The sequence below is a fragment of the Mytilus trossulus genome, chromosome 3, assembly GCF_036588685.1.
Source record: "Mytilus trossulus isolate FHL-02 chromosome 3, PNRI_Mtr1.1.1.hap1, whole genome shotgun sequence".
Lineage (NCBI taxonomy): Eukaryota > Metazoa > Mollusca > Bivalvia > Mytilida > Mytilidae > Mytilus > Mytilus trossulus.
Genome location: NC_086375.1, coordinates 56473159 through 56491602, shown reverse-complemented (window position 1 = coordinate 56491602; position 18444 = coordinate 56473159). Strand labels below are relative to the sequence as shown.

The 18444-nt window shown below is 32.1% G+C and overlaps 1 protein-coding gene across 1 annotated transcript in view; it reads right to left on the bottom strand.

Moving 5' to 3' along the window:
- Positions 1-3794: 3794 nt before the first annotated feature.
- The window catches only part of LOC134711919 (uncharacterized), a 46898-nt gene continuing 32248 nt past the window's right edge, over positions 3795-18444 (bottom strand). Inside the window, exons 23-29 of the mRNA XM_063572909.1 lie at positions 18087-18306; positions 16687-16814; positions 16055-16161; positions 15570-15638; positions 7414-7504; positions 6074-6213; positions 3795-5289 (exon numbers count right to left, since the gene is read on the bottom strand). Of these exons, the coding sequence (XP_063428979.1) occupies positions 5137-5289; positions 6074-6213; positions 7414-7504; positions 15570-15638; positions 16055-16161; positions 16687-16814; positions 18087-18306 (908 nt within the window). The 3' untranslated portion in view covers positions 3795-5136. The remainder of the gene's footprint in view (positions 5290-6073; positions 6214-7413; positions 7505-15569; positions 15639-16054; positions 16162-16686; positions 16815-18086; positions 18307-18444) is intronic.

Genomic DNA, 18444 nt, shown 5'->3' with positions numbered 1-18444 from the left:
ATAATCATCTGACAGATCAACATGTGAATCCTCAACTCCAAATAATCATCTGACAGGTCAACATGTGTATCCTCAACTCCAAATTATCATCTGACAGGTCAACATGTGAATCCTCAACTCCAAACTATCATCTGACAGGTCAACATGTGAATCCTCAACCTCTATTATCTGACAGGTCAACATGTGAATCCTCAACTCCAAATAATCATCTGACAGGTCAACATGTGAATCCTCATCTCCAAATTATCATCTGACAGGTCAACATGTGAATCTTCAACTCTAAATAATCATCTGACAGGTCAACATGTGAATCCTCAACTCCAAATTATCATCTGACAGGTCAAGATGTGAATCCTCAACTCCTATCATCTGACAGGTCAACATGTGAATCCTCAACTCCAAATTATCATCTGACAGGTCAAGATGTGAATCCTCAACTCCAAATAATCATCTGACAGATCAAGATGTGAATCCTCAACTCCAAATTATCATCTGACAGGTCAACAAGTGAATCCTCAACTCCAAATAATCATCTGACAGGTCAACAAGTGAATCCTCAACTCCAAATAATCATCTGACAGATCAACATGTGAATCCTCAACTCCAAATTATCATCTGACAGATCAACATGTGAATCCTCAACTCCAAATAATCATCTGACAGGTCAACATCTGAATCCTCAACTCTAAATTATCTTCTGACAGGTCAACATGTGAATCCTCAACTCCAAATTATCATCTGACAGGTCAACATGTGAATCCTCAACTCCAAATAATCATCTGACAGATCAACATGTGAATCCTCAACTCCAAATAATCATCTGACAGGACAACATGTGAATCCTCAACTCCAAATTATCATCTGACAGGTCAACATGTGAATCCTCAACTCCAAATTATCATCTGACAGGTCAACATGTGAATCCTCAACTCCAAATAATCATCTGACAGGACAACATGTGAATCCTCAACTCCAAATTATCATCTGACAGGTCAACATGTGAATCCTCAACTCCAAATTATCATCTGACAGGTCAACATGTGAATCCTCAACTCCAAATTATCATCTGACAGGTCAACATGTGAATCCTCAACTCCAAATTATCATCTGACAGGTCAACATGTGAATCCTCAACTCCAAATAATCATCTGACAGGTCAACATGTGAATTCTCAACTCCAAATTATCATCTGACAGATCAACATGTGAATCCTCAACTCCAAATTATCATCTGACAGATCAACATGTGAATCCTCAACTCCTATCATCTGACAGATCAACATGTGAATCCTCAACTCCAAATAATCATCTGACAGATCAACATGTGAATCCTCAACTCCAAATTATCATCTGGCAGGTCAACATGTGAATCCTCAACTCCAAATAATCATCTGACAGGACAACATGTGAATCCTCAACTCCAAATTATCATCTGACAGGTCAACATGTGAATCCTCAACTCCAAATTATCATATGACAGGTCAACATGTGAATCCTCAACTCCAAATAATCATCTGACAGGACAACATGTGGATCCTCAACTCCAAATTATCATCTGACAGGTCAACATGTGAATCCTCAAATCCAAATTATCATCTGACAGGTCAACATGTGAATCCTCAACTCCAAATTATCATGACAGGTCAACATGTGAATCCTCAACTCCAAATAATCATCTGACAGGACAACATGTGAATCCTCAACTCCAAATTATCATCTGACAGATCAACATGTGAATCCTCAACTCCAAATTATCATCTGACATGTCAACATGTGAATCCTCAACTCCTATCATCTGACAGATCAACATGTGAATCCTCAACTCCAAATAATCATCTGACAGGTCAACATGTGAATCCTCAACTCCAAATAATCATCTGACAGGTCAGCATGTGAATCCTCAAGTCGACATGTGACCCCCCCCCCCCCCCCCCCCAGACAAGTTCATATAATCACCAATAGTCATCACATATGTGTGGATATAATTATCATTGACATGTTAATAATTATAAATTAACTGATTTTTCTAAAATACTATGGCTTTTCTACCTCAGACAACCTTAAGTGTATTTGACAAAACTTTTAGTATTTTTTGGTCCTCAATGCTCAACTTCATTCTTTATCTGGACTTTCTAAATTTGTTTTGGATTTGAGAGTCAATGACAAGTCTTTCGTAACCGAAATGCGCGTCTGGCACAAATACTATATTATCACCTCAATTTATAAAAAATAATGCATATGGTGTTTTTTTTATAACTCAATGGATAGTTTTCATTATAAAACCTATGTACATCTACTTTTTTCTGAAGAAAACTCTTTAATTTGTTCATCATATTTAGAAGAAGTTTACTTTATTCTAATTGCTTCCAGGAAGCGATTCCACGATGTATTTTCCAAATGCAAAGTGACCTCAGTGTTACCAATCTCTGGCACAAATACCAAACTTCAATCCTGGTATCTATGATGAGTTTACTGGCAGAACGACAAAATTAAATAACAATAACAGTTAACTTGAAGAAGTGTCGAAATATCTTCAATTAATGGCGAAAGTAAACTCGAACTACAGGAATATTGTATCTTAACAGCATTGGTAACTTCCCTCTACTTATAAACATTCAAAAAGGCTATAACAGAGACATATATACACATATGTGCATATATGTCTCTGGCTATAAAAAGTCAGTAAAGTCCACCAGCAATGGTATCAACATCATAATAATAAACACTTACTGATATCAGGCAAATAAAAATATATTACTCTGTTATGTGGTCGTGGTACCATCAGTCCATATCAAAATCAATGGTATGGCCAGATAGTTATCAGTCACATGACTTGGTATGAGAATGTGGTATTGAGTCTACTAGCAGCTGATAAACACTTACAAATAGCCAAGAGAAGATGATACGATCATCCTAAGTCCAGTAGCAATGACATCAACATGGTGATAATAAACAACCGAAAAAGAAACAGTAATCATAACTGTCCAACTGTAATCATATAAACTTAGTCATTAAACACTTACTAGTTACTACATTGTACTATAATATTCCACAAGTAATGTCATCAACATCGTACTAGTCAACATTTATCACTAGCCAAAGGAAGATGATACAATATTCATACCAGTCTGTCAGCAATGTTATCAACACAGGACTACTCAACACTTATCAGTTGAGCAACTAATTTCCAGTTCCAGATAAACTTACTTTATAAATAACTTCAGGTAGTGATACAAGAATAGAGACACGTCACAGAAGTCCTCTTATCCAACTTGTAGTGTAAAAAAGACATTCCTCATAGTTAACCAAAGTCAATAACTGAAACTATTAGCAATACTGATGGAAAGTACAATTATAGATTCACTGTCAACAACATTCAATACAGTCATGACAAGTATGATTACTACCTGAATGTATAGGCTCCTCGACAGTCATGTCTGATTGACAGGCAAAATCTTTGCATACATTTTATAACCACATAACTTTTTTTTCTTTTATGCACTCAAAAGCATATTTCAATATTGGAGGATATAACAAGTTTTTAAAAGATGGATGTTTCAAGACTCAGTAATAATAAGAAGATTCATCATGCATAACTTTTACTAGATACGAAAAAAGGATATGTGACAAAAGTGAAAATGAGTCAGATAACCTGAACCAATATCAGAAGATTATCAAAAATGTGCTAGCTAGATATTTCATCAGTGCAGAGGACATGTTAGGGTATTTGGAAAACTGCATGCAGCACTTATTTACTATATTTCAAAGGCTTCAACAGATAAAACAACACATATATTCATTCATAAAAATTATTTAAAAAATGAATCTGCAATTTGTAATTAAACACATTTACATTATAAACAAATTCATACTAACATCAATAACAAACAAGAAGTGAACTTGATTCCATTTACAATAATTTCCATTATAAACCAGTTTTGAAAAGAATTTTATTCTATTATTTCTTGTGTTTATTATGATCATGTTCTGGAAAGAACATGAAGTCACTTAACCAAAACAAAATCTTTAATAGTTTGATTACACATTTCTTAAACTATCTGGTATCATTTAAATGTTAGCATATCATGGTAGTTACAGTCTTGTTTGTCTAATTCCACACTAACATAATTGGTAAAGTAGTTACAATGTTTTAATTTTATTTATTTTAAGACAATTGAAACAGTAATGTAAAACAAACATTTTAACACAAAATTCCATGTTTCAATACCTTTTCTTGGTAGGCATGTTTCACTAAGAACTGAACTGGATTTACACAATTTCTGACAGAATTGGTATTTAATTTGTTTACTGAATATGAAGAGGAACCTTTTAATTTAACCAATCATCTATAATAAAAAATGGCATTCCAGGGTTGACAAGGACTGGTGTTGTAATTGTTTAAAATTCAAAAAGAAGCATACAGCTGTTCTCAAATTACAATGTATATGTTTAGATAAACAGACACCAAGTGATATAATAGCAGTTGATAGATTTAAGTTTTTACAAGTACAAATTACTACTTTTAACAAAATATCAGTGTATGCAAAATAAGATCATAGAACAATGTACAATGTTCTCTATATATTATGACTATGATACATTTGAAGGCTGGATAAAGCAGCAATTGGTAATTACAAAAAGCCATTTTCTGTCAAACATGATTAAAAATAAGTCCTCAGTTCTATTGCCATTAACATGTTCAGTGGATTACTACAATATATGTAACAATGATAAACAATATTCATTCGCAACTTTTCAAATAACGTCTATAGTCATGTCTACAATGATATAATGAATAGTTGATGATAATTAGGCCACAATATTAAGCTGATAGACATCAAGAAAGAGCCCTTCTGTTTGTATCTATCAATTCTTACATGGTGGCTAATGATGATAGTTATAAATAGCACAGGACTTGTAAGAATCAGTCCTCAGTCACATAGTTGTAACAAATGGACTTCAACCACTAAGTATGATACTAGTAAGTAAATCGTCTATAATCTTGGTAAATGTTTTTCTTCTGTCACACTTCAGATGAAATATCTCCAGAATGTCACTGTCAATAAATCATCATCATAACTTGCATGTTGAATATCACAAACAAACAAAATAATAAATATCCTAAAGGTCAACCAGGTCAGCTACTTTTACTAGGTTCCTCGTCAGAATCAGAGCTGTCAGAACTTGATGAGCTTTCAGAACTTGATGAGCTTTCAGAATTTGATGAACTGTCTATTTGTTCTACTTGTTCTATTTGTTCACTATCTGGAATAGAACTTATTTCTTTTGCCTGAAAAATAGTAAAATGTTGTGTTTTGAAAAAAGTATATAATGGCAATAAAGGTTAAAATCATTTTGTAATAATGTAGAGATGAGAATATTTTGACCATCTAATTGTGAGCTTTTACTGTATTTTTTTTTATATAAAGTGTCTCCATAGTACATGAATGCCACACTCCCTTTAACATTTTCTATGTTCTGTTGACCTTTAAATATAGGTAAAAACTCTAATTTGGCATATTTTAGAAATTTAGAAATTTCTTATCATTGGGAACATCATCCTGACCATGCATGAACAATTTGCCACTGGACGATAAGCAACCAACAATCAATAAATCATAAGGAACATGTGTACTAAGCTTCAAGTTGATTGGACTACAACTTTATCAAAAATTACCTTGATCAAAAATTTTAAGCTGAAGTGGGACAGACAGATGAATGGATGAACGAACGGACAAACAGACCATGAAAAAATATAATGTCCCTAGGTGGGTCATAAAAAGTACTTTGGTGTCTAGAATAAGTTATTATTCCCTCTTTTTGATGACTTTATTCAATGTTTCTCATATAAAATACCCCAAATTCACTGTGATAATGATTTTTTTATTTATTCTAAACAAAACAGTATCATTATCAAATAAAACAGGACATCACAATTAAGATTAATTTTCTCAACATATATGCTCTATTTTAAAAATCAAACAACAACAGATAATGTCACTATTATATATGTGGTGCTTCTGAGATATTTTTATTGAATTTTTATTGAGTGTTTAAACTTCAGATATATATACCTGTAGATCTTGAACTTTTTCCATTCCATTTGCTGTCAGTTGTTTATTCAGATAATTGATTGTCTCTGGGGAGGGTTTGACTTCCTCTTCAGCATACATTTTCAACACATCTTTTGCAGATGAAAAATCCCTAGTCTGAACTGTAAAAAATACAAATCTTATTTTACATTTAAAATTATTATAATTCTTCACAAAGGAATGACTATAAAATTAGCAACTCAACAATAAAAAGAATACAAAGTAAACCTTTATTAGGGATATTTGGGCTTTAAATGTTTAATAAATATGAAATAAACCAATAAACTACCAGTAGCTGTGAAAAGCTGACACTTATGGTCCTCATAATATTGTTTGAAAATTTGCAGACCATAGTCAACCAAGTGATACACAAAATCGGTGACGAAGCAATAACAATCTATCCACAGTATATAATCCTTCAAGCACTGCCTTTATTGAAGTTTGAGTACATACTATATTCAAACTGAAAACAGTACTTCTGTCAGAGGTATAAATAGGTATCTTTCTGTGTATTCTGACCGGAGAAAAATAATGTTATTCCAATTCTTGAACCAATGCATACAAACATCATAAACTTAAGTCTTCTGTGCAAGATTTTATCATTTTTTTCACATAACTTCGAAATAATCGTCTATTTTTTTTCAAGCTGTCAGTGTTGTGGTGAAAATATGGCTGGTAATTAAAGTTTGTGTTTTGAAACCAAAGTTAAATGATGTCACATTTGTCAACAATCAACCAAAAAGCATGGTTTCTGAGCACGTGTTTAACATGTACAATCACATAATAGTTTATTATAAGGACATCCATGCGTACTGCAAGCACCGGATTTTTAAGACATTAGTAACACTGAGGTCACTTTGCATTTGGAAAATACATCGTGGAATCGTTTCCTGGAAGCAATTAAAATAAAGTAAACTTCTTCTAAATATGAACAAATTAAAGAATTTTCTTCAGAAAAAAGTAGATGTACATAAGTTTTATAATGAAAACTATCCATTGAGTTATAAAAAAACATGCATTATTTTTTTTAATTTGAGGTTTCTTATGACTTTAAAGCTATGAAATAAAATAGACCTATCCAGATTTACTAAGCTTTGAGCATGTTTATTCTACGGGACAATGTTTACCTTTTTTCAGTTAAAAAGATATATGCTGCCTCTGATAAGCTTCTGTGGATAAAATCAAAGTTTTTTTTCCTTTTTCATCCACACATAATAAATATCTTGGTGTTTTTTTGCTTGTATATAGTTTATGTAAACTATAAACTATATTGACATATTCCCCCCTTTACTAAGTATTGACCCTAGTTTTATTGTACCTACCATATCCTCTTATTAAGTTACATAACATCTGATCTCTATTACATCCAGGCAGTTTCTCTGTCAGTTGTACCAAAGTTGCCAATTCTTCTATCTGTAAAATAAAACTCATATGTAATGTACAAAAAATATGTTTTTCTCTTCTTTTTTTCAATTTCTTTATCCTCTTCTGTAGGAACTAATCATTCTCATCTCCCCCCTGGATAACATATTATTGAAACATGTTAAACTAGAGGTTCTAAAGAGCCTGTGTCGCTCACCTTGGTATATGGGAATTAAACAAAGGAAGCAGACAGTTCATGACAAAATTGTGCTTAGGTGATTGTGATGTGTTTGTACATGTTACTTTACTGAACATTCTTGCTGCTTACAATTACTCTATCTATACACATGGAAACCAATGCTCTGCAGGGCGTAGCTTTATACGACCGCAGAGGTTGAACCCTGAATGGTTGGGGCAAGTATGGACACAACATTCAAGCTGGATTCAGCTCTTAATTTAGATTGTGATTAAATAGTTGACACAGCATAGGTTTCTGACACAGAATGAATGTGTTCTAATGAACTTAAAATTTTGGTTTTCTCTTACAGCAATTGACTATGCTGTTGAATATTAATCCTCTCAAAAAAATGTTTGAAGAAATTTTCTTTTTATTTATGAAATTTCAAATGAGAAAATTGAACCCAATTTTTTTAATCACATCCCCCTTTCCCTTATTCCAAAACTAATCTCAATTAAAATTTCTAATGGAGTTTGCAACAATAACTACTCATTTAAATACATCATAAAATATTAAGATGTAAAAAACTGCTTGTTATCACTGAATGACAAAGATTATTTTAATTTATCAGTTGGTAGTAAAAAGTGAATATACATTATATATTATAACAAAGATTTAAGTTGATTCTGGACAAAGAAAGATAACTCCAATTAAAAACCAGATGCTTCGCAGGGCGTAGCTTTATACGACCGCAGAGGTTGAACCCTGAACGGTTGGGGCAAGTATGGACACAACATTCAAGCTGGATTCAGCTCTAAATTTGGATTGTGATTAAATAGTTGACACAGCATAGGTTTCTGACACAGAATGAATGTGTTCTAATGAACTTAAAATTTTTGTTTTCTCTTAGAGCAATTCACTATGCTGTTCAATATTAATCCTCTCAAAATAATGTTTGAAGAAATTTTCTTTTTTTTTATGAAATTTCAAATGAGAAAAATTGAACCCAATTTTTTAATCCCATCCCCCTTTCCCTTATTCCAAAACTAATCTCAATTAAAATATTCTAATGGAGTTTGCAACAATAACTACTCATTTAAATACATCATAAAATAAACTGTAAATAAAATGTAAAAACTAGAGGCTCTCAAGAGCCTGTGTCGCTCACCTGTTACTGTATTTACAAGTTGTTCAATATTGACTATAAAGGGCAATAACTCCTTAAGGGGTCCTCTAACAATTTTGATCATGCTGACTTATTTGTAGATCTTATTTTGCTGAACATTATTGCTGTTTACAGTTTATCTCTATTTATAATAGTATTCAAGATAATAACAAAAAACTGCAAAATTTCCTTAAAAGTACCAATTTTAGGGCAGCAACCCAACAACGAGTTGTCAGATTCATCTGAAAATTTGTGAGGGAATAGATCTTTTTCTGATGGACATTTACATCTTGTAAGATTTACCCTAAATGTCTTAGTTTCAAATATATAAATAAAAAACTGCATTTTACCACCATGTTCTAATTTTAGCCATGTCGGCCATTTTGTTTGGAAGGCGTGGTCATCGGACACATTTTTTAAACAAGATACCCCAAGATTGATTGTAACCAAGTTTGGTTTAATTTGGCCCAGTAGTTTCAGAGGAGAAGATTTTTGTACAAGTTACAAAAAATGACGAAAAGTGGTTAAAAATTGACTATAAAGGGCAATAACTCCTTAAGGGGTTGACTGACAATTTCGGTCATGTTGACTTATTTGTAGGTCTTTCTTTGCTGAACATTATTGCTGTTTACAGTTTATCTCTATCTATAACAGTATTCAAGATAATAACTAAAAATTGCAAAATTTCCTTAAAATAACTAATTCAGGGCAGCAACCCAACAACAAGTTGTCATATTCATCTGTAAATTTCAGGGCAGATAGTTCTTGACCTGAACAACAATTTTACCCTTTGACAAATTGCTCTAAATGCTTTAGTTTTTGAGTTCTAAGCCAAAAACTGTATTTTACCCCTATGTTCTATTTTTAGCCATGGCGGCCATCTTGGTTAGATGACCAGGTCACCGGACACATTTTTTAAACTAGATACCCCAAGGATGATTGTGGCCAAGTTTGGTTAAATTTGGCCCAGTAGTTTCAGAGGAGAAGATTTTTGTAAAAGTTTACGGACGACGGACGCGGGACGACGGACGCAGGACGACGGACGACGGACGCCAAGTGATGAGAAAAGCTCACTTGACCTTTCAGGTCAGGTGAGCTAAAAATGCTTGTTATCACTGAATGGTAAAGATTATTTACATTTATCAGTCGGTAGTAAAAAGTGAATATACATTGTATATTGTATATAACAAAGATTTAAGTTGATTCTGGACAAAGAAAGATAACTCCAATTAAAAAAAATTCTTGCAATAAGATATTTCTTGCTTACTATTTTGGACAAAGAAAGATAACTCTAATTAAAAAAAAAATTGCTATTTCACAATATTGTGAAATTAGATATTTCTTACCATTGCACAATACTGTGCAATTGAAAAGACTTGCTATTGCACAATACTTAATATAATAATTTTAGATCCTGATTTGGACCAACTTGAAAACTGGGCCCATAATCAAAAATCTAAGTACATGTTTAGATTCAGCATATCAAAGAGGCCCAAGAATTTAATTTTTGTTAAAATCAAACTTAGTTTAATTTTGGACTCTTTGGACCTTAATGTAGGCCAATTTGAAAACGGGACCAAAAATGAAGAATCTACATACACAGTTAGATTTGGCATATCAAAGAACCCCATTTATTCAATTTTTGATGAAATCAAAAAAGTTTAATTTTGGACCCCGATTTGGGCCAACTTGAAAACTGAGCCAATAATAAAAAATCTAAGTTCATTTTTAGATTCAGCATATCAAAGAACCCCAAGGATTCAATTTTTGTTAAAATCAAACTAAGTTTAATTTTGGACCCTTTGGACCTTAATGTAGACCAATTTGAAAACGGGACCAAAAGTTTAGAATCTACATCCACAGTTAGATTCGGCATATCAAAGAACCCCAATTATTCAATTTTGATGAAATCAAACAAAGTTTAATTTTGGACCCTTTGGGCCCCTTTTTCCTAAACTGTTGGGACCAAAAATCCTCAAATCAATACCAACCCTCCTTTTTGTGGTCATAAACCTTGTGTTTAAATTTCATAGATTTCTATTTACTTATACTAACGTTATGGTACGAAAACCAAGAAAAATGCTTATTTGGGTCCCTTTTTGGCCCCTAATTCCTCAACTGTTATGACCTAAACTCCCAAAATCAATACCAATCTTCCTTTTGTGGTCATAAACATTATGTTTAAATTTCATTGATTTCTATTCACTTAAACTAAAGTTATTGTGCGAAAACCCAGAATAATGCTTATTTGGGCCCTTTTTTGGCCCCTAATTCCTAAACTGTTAAAACCAAAACTCCCAAAATCAATCCCAACCTTTCTTTTGTGGTCATCAACCTTGTGTCAAAATTTCATAGATTTCTATTAACTTAAACTAAAGTTATAGTGCGAAAACCAAGAAAATGCTTATTTGGGCCCTTTTTGGCCCCTTATTCCAAAACTGTTGGGACCTAAACTCCCAAAATCAATACCAACCTTCCTTTTATGGTCATAAACCTTGTGTTAAAATTTCATAGATTTCTATTTACTTTTACTAAAGTTAGAGTGCGAAAACTAAAAGTATTCGGACGACGACGACGACGACGACGACGACGACGACGACGACGACGACGACGCCAACGTGATAGCAATATACGACGAAAATTTTTTCAAAATTTGCGGTCGTATAAAAATTCTTGCACAATATTGTGTAATTAAATATTTCTTGCCATTGCGCAATACTATGCAATTGAAAAGACTTGCTATTGCACAATACTTAATATAATAAATTTAGATCCTGATTTGGACCAACTTGAAAACTGGGCCCATAATCAAAAATCTAAGTACATGTTTGGATTCAGCATATCAAAGAACCCCAAGATTTCAATTTTTGTTAAAATCAAACTAAGTTTAATTTTGGACCCTTTGGACTTTAATGTAGACCAATTTGAAAACAAGACCAAAAATGAAGAATCTACATACACAGTTAGATCTGGCATATCAAAGAACCCCATTTATTCAATTTTTGATGAAATCAAACAAAGTTTTATTTTGGACCCCGATTTGGACCAACTTGAAAACTGGGCCAATAATCAAGAATCTAAGTACATTTTTAGATTCAGCATATCAAAGAACCCCACCGATTCATTTTTTGTCAAAATCAAAGTAAGTTTAATTTTGGACCCTTTGGACCTTAATGTAGACCAATTTGAAAACGGGACCAAAAGTTAAGAATCTACATACACAGTTAGATTCGGCATATCAAAGTACCCCAATTTATTCAATTTTGATGAAATCAAACAAAGTTTAATTTTGGACCCTTTGGGCCCCTTATTCCTAAACTGTTGGGACCAAAACTCCAAAAAATCAATACCAACCTTCCTTTAATGGTCATAAACCTTGTGTTTAAATTTCATAGATTTCTATTTACTTATACTAACGTTATGGTGCGAAAACCAAGAAAAATGCTTTTTTGGGTCCCTTTTTGGCCCCTAATTCCTAAACTGTTGGGACCTAAACTCCCAAAATCAATACCAACCTTCCTTTTGTGGTCATAAACATTGTGTTTAAATTTCATTGATCTCTATTTACTTAAACTAAAGTTATTGTGCGAAAACCAAGAATAATACTTATTTGGGCCCTTTTTTGGCCCCTAATTCCTAAAATGTTGAAACCAAAACTCCCAAAATCAATCCCAACCTTTCTTTTGTGGTCATAAACCTTGTGTCAAAATTTCATAGATTTCTATTAACTTATACTACAGTTATAGTGCGAAAACCAAGAAAATGCTAATTTGGGCCCTTTTTGGCCCCTAATTCCTAAAATGTTGGGACCAAAACTCCCAAAATCAATACCAACCTTTCTTTTGTGGTCATAAACCTTGTGTTAAAACTTCATAGATTTCTATTCACTTTTACTTAAGTAAGAGTGCGAAAACTTAAAGTATTCGGCCGCCGCCGACGACGACAACGCAGACGACGACGCTAACGTGATAGCAATATACAACGAAATTTTTTTCAAATTTTGCGGTCGTATAAAAAGTATTGCAACACCTTGATTTTTTAAAACTTGAAAAATTAGCCTCTTTTTTGGATGAAATATAAAAGAATATTTGTATAATATTATTGAAATATAGTTTATGATAACACTGGTATTTGAACAAACAAAAAATGTTTGAAAACAAATGATTTATATAACCACAATTTTAATAACAAAATAAAGTGTTTTTTGTACGAAAAATTGCATTTTACAACTTTTACTGTAGGCCAACTGTACAATGTCAGACATTTCAAAATGAATCTTCAGATGACTGTTCACATCATGGTTGATCGTTATACGCCAAAGAATTAGTACTGTGAGCGCTGCCTCCAATCAAACGGATAACCGCATCTTAACGTCTTTTCATTCCTGCCATAAATCGACTAATTTGTTGCTAAGGTAGCAGCAACCATTCCTGATGAAGGACTTGTTTATTTCATAATGTGTTTGAACTGGGGTGTCTTTTCGCGCACTTTCCGCCTAATAGTGTCCCATATATGCTCGATATGGTTTAAATCTGGGCTATGATCGGCCCAAGGAAGATGAACAGAATTCCATTTGAACAATGGATCTACCTCCACGATGCTGATTTGCAAATTTGGTGAGCTCTGCACTCCATTGGATACAGAAAACTGTGTGTCTGTTCATAAGCAAAGGTCTCCAAAATGGTCTTATCGAACGATAACCAGTAGCGATGAGTCGATCTCGGACAGTTCTTGTTAACAGGCTCCTGTATGACCACTACTCTTTCTTTAGGATTGTATTGTATGCAATGAGTTTCCTTTTGTCCAACCTTCATTCTGCTTGATTTTTCCTACCAAATGGCATAGGGGTCTTCCATATCTCGGAAGGTCTTTAACATCGTTCATTGCCAGATTTTTATTCTCAAAACGACGTTTAATGGAATGGTGATGACCAACAATATGTTCAGTTGTTACAGTGACATCCCTGCTTCTCTCATGCTGGTAATATGCCATTTTGCTGCAGTTAAGAGTTGTCGAGGACACATTACAATATGTCAATCACATAACTTTAAAAACGTTCTTATTTAAAGTGTTGAAAACAATAAGGATAAAAACATCTGTTTTGCTGTTTACGGGTACAGTAGCTGCATGTGCAGATAAGAACTCATTGAGTCGATATGTATTGATTAAACTCAGGTGATACTTAAAAACTGTTTAACTAGTTCTATTTTACCAAATTATATCACTAAAAAATAAAGAGTGTTTTTTTTAATTTCAATTTCAATTTTGTGTTGCAATACTTTTTTCCATGTGTAAATAATGAACTTGTCCGTGTATTTTCAGTGGAAAATGTTAGTAAAAATTTACAAATTTTATAAAAATTGTTAAAAATTGATTATAAAGGACAATAATTTCTTAGGGATCAATTGACCATTTTGGTTATTTTGACTTATTTTTGAGTCTTAAATTGCTGTACATTATTGCTGTTTACAGTTTATCTCTATCTATAATAACATTCAAGATAATAACCCAAAACAGCAAAATTTCCTTAAAATTACCAATTTAGGGGCAGCAACCTAACAACGAGTTGTCTGATTCATCTAAAAATTTCAGGGCAGATAGATCTAGACCAGATAAATAATTATGCCCCTTGTCAGATTTGCTCTAAATGCTTTGGTTTTTGAGTTATAAGACAAAAACTGCATTTTACCCCTATGTTCTATTTTTAGACGTAGTGGCCATCTTGGTTGGTTTGCCCAGTCACAAAACACAATTTTTAAACTAAATAGCCTAATAATGATTTTGGCTATGTTTGGTAAAATTTGGCCCAGTAGTTTCAGAGGAGAAGATTTTTGTAAAAGTTAACTAAGATTTACGAATGGTTAAAAATTGACTATAAAGGGCAATAACTCCTAAAGAGGTCAACTGACCATTTTGGTCCTGTTGACTTATTTGTAAATCTTACTTTGCTGAACATTTTTGCTGTTTACAGTTTACCTCTATCCATAATAATATTCAAGATAATATCCAAAAACAGCAAAATTTCCTTAAAATTACCAATTTAGGGGCAGCAACCTAACAACGAGTTGTCTGATTCATCTAAAAATTTCAGGGCAGATAGATCTTGACCTGATAAACAATTTAAACATGTCAGATTTGCTCTAAATGCTTTGTTTTTTGAGTTATCAGCCAAAAACTGCATTTTACCCCTATGTTCTATTTTTAGCCATGGCAGCCATCTTGGTTGGTTGGCCGGGTAAAAAAACACAATTTTTAAACTAGATACATCAATGATGATTGTAGCCAAGTTTGCTTAAATTTGGCCCAGTAGTTTCAGAGGAGAAGATTTTTGTAAAAGTTAACGACGCCGGACGCCAAGTGATGAGAAAAATTGACTCTATACATTTTGTGTAAAAAAAAGTTCTACAAGTCAAGGTTGTAACATTGACCACAGCAAATTGCAAATTAATCTTAAATTCAATATGGTATTATTTCAAAATATATATAATGAATAACAAAAGTATGTTTCTTTGTATACCAATAAAACTACAATACCATCAGCTAATTTTGAAACTCAATTATTGTCAGTCTCTGAGAGATAATTATTTTCCTGAAATATCATTTTTATTGGTAAACATTTATTTCGTGTATGTATACAAAATTATTTTAAAATTAAATTCTAAGGCAATCTATAACTTCATTTGTTCTTTTGTACTAATCTTTGTATTGATAAATACACTGAACTATATGTGTCTGTTATGTGTTGCTTTTCATCTGCACTTGTATAACCTTACCTTCTTGTCCCGGATGAACTCAGAACAAAGATAGTTCAAACTCTTATCATTACTTCTTAATCCTTCAGTCTGAAAAAAACAACCAAATAACATGTTATTATCTTTAGGTTTATGAAAGGGGTGGCTAAATGTTTGTAACCTTTAATTATGCAGTGTGATATATGAAATATCTATTCATGATAAAAATAGATAACAGGCCACAACCATAACAGAAACAAATGTTAACTGATTTAAAGGATACTATATATTTTCAGATCTAAGAACATTTAGAACAACAAATTTTAAAAATATGAAAACAAAGAAATGAATGTGATATCAACTAATCAATATACTAGGATGTTTTTCATTTTTTATAAAAGAACAAAAATCTTATATACATAAGAAGGCTTTCTTAGTTATACATTTTTAATATTTATTACAATAGAGATGAAACAAATCAAGAAAAGACTGCTTTTGGGCCTTGATATTTTAGTGTACATAAATACCTGGAGGAGTTCTTTAGCTGGCTGTACTTTACCATTGTAAACTAGAGAACCAAGTAAGTTCACAAGTACATAGGATTGACTGTGTTGAGTTATGAAAATGTCAGTAACTGCAAGATAAAAATTACAATGTTGAGCTCATTTTAAATGAGTTATTCGAAAAAAATATCTTATAAATATATCTTTGTAATTCAGAAAGTTTACTTATTAAGCCTAATAATAACATATAGGCTCTATAATTAAATTACCTCAACTATAATGAATAATTAATGTTCCATTAACAAAAACAAGTTTCTTATATTGTACATATAGATTTATTGCAAAAATTTTATACATGGCAAACCAAAACTAAATGAGAGAATAGACAAAAAAACAGCAATACTGAAGCAAATAACCTTTTATAGCTGACTATGCCGTATGTGCTTTGCGCTCATTGTTGAATGGTATACAGTGACCTATACCTTTTAATTTCTGTGTCATTTTGGTCTCTTGTGGACAGGTGTCTCTTTGGCAATCATACCACATCTTCTTTTTTACATTTATTATTGACTTAACAGTCCTCCCTTTCAATTCAGAAGAGAAGTGACTTTTTTTATGAAGCTGTATAAGCTCTGACATAAAGTATATATACAAACCTTCTTGTAATGCGTCATTATCCCCCTTTACAATGAAGAAATTAAACATTTGATACAATGACATCATCCCTAAATTCTTTCTCGATACTACAAGATCAACTATTTTCCTTGGAAGAGTGGGATCATCTCTGAAATAGTATAATCATATCTATGTCAATGGATTCATTTTAGTTATTCATAAAGTCCTCCTGTTGTTAAGATGATATTTCATCAATAATCAGAACTCTGTTTGACAAACATTAAATTTAATACTGTAATTGCAGAAATTATTGTGATGTTTTTATAAATGGGAAACACAATCGCAATAATTTAAACTCTCATGCAATAAAAATTTATATGATATTTACAGGATTTTTTTTCAAGTCATAAGAAACCTCAAATAAAAAAATAATATATGCATATAATTCTTTAAGTAAATGGATAGTTTTCATTATACAACTTATGCACATATACTTTTTTCTGAGGGAAATTCTTTAATTTGTCCACATTTAGAAAAAGTTTACTTATTTTTGAAATGCTTCCTGGCAATTCACGGACATATTTTCCGTATGCATGGTGACCTGAGTGTAACCCTTGTCGTAAAAATCCAGTGATCGCAATATGCATGGATCTGTCATTAAAATAAACAATTATCTGATTGTACATGTTAAAAACATGTTCAATACCCATGCTTTTTGTTATTTGTTTACTTTAAGGTGACAATCGGTAAACTTAGGCACAAAAAAAGACTAAGTTTATAATATATACATGCATTGGTTCAAAAATTGGATAAGCATTATTTTCTACCACTCACTTGTTTCACATGACTTAAATATCGCAAAAATTAAAATCGCGTTTGTCTGAATTGTCAAAATTGCAATAATAAATGCACGCAACAATTTCTGAATTTTCAGAAATTATTACAGACTAAACAGAACATTTATGGAAAACCAAATTGAATAGCAAAGCAATTAAAAACCTAATAAAGAACCTTTTTGATATATTCAAATTCTCCTTTTTTAACATTGACCCTTTCAATTTTAGGCATACACCTTGTTGAACTTTGACAGTGAATTAAGTAAAATTGAAAAGTTCTAGAGGTCAAAGGTGTTTAATCTTTGAATAGCATTATTCAAATCACATTACTGAAACTGCAGAGAACTGTGTTATATGAGAGATTCAAACAGCAAGCATCTAATGTTAAAATAGTAAATTTAACCATGAAAAGACGAGGAATTACAAATCATAATTCATACAATGTAAATTCAGTTATTTTTGTGAATATTCAATGTTTTTGAAAAAAGAAGATAGATTTTTCTAGCATTTATGAAATCAAGTCTAACAATAAGAATAGTTGTCACATATAAGAAAAAAGTGTTCATTCATTGGTACTCTGTACAATTTAATATAAAATAAGATACCTTTTCGTGTATTCTCTCAGTAAAAACTTTGTCACCAAACCTTCAGTATTTTTTTGAATGAAAGAGATATCACTCAATTTTAATAGAAAGTCCATTGATTCACTGGGTTCCAGTTTTTCAGCCATACTTTCAGCAAGGAATTGTAAAACATCAGTTCTAAATTGCAGTGGTAAACTTAAACTGCATCTGTCAGCATACAACTTAATGTGAGGCATAACTTCTACAAAGTACATTTCAAATATAATTAATTATATGATTCAAATTCTAATATTACATGCTAGTTCTATGCTAATAGCTTATTGAAGTACTAAACTAACAATCAACTGTGGCCATAGATATTTCTCGCTTGTTGGCAGAA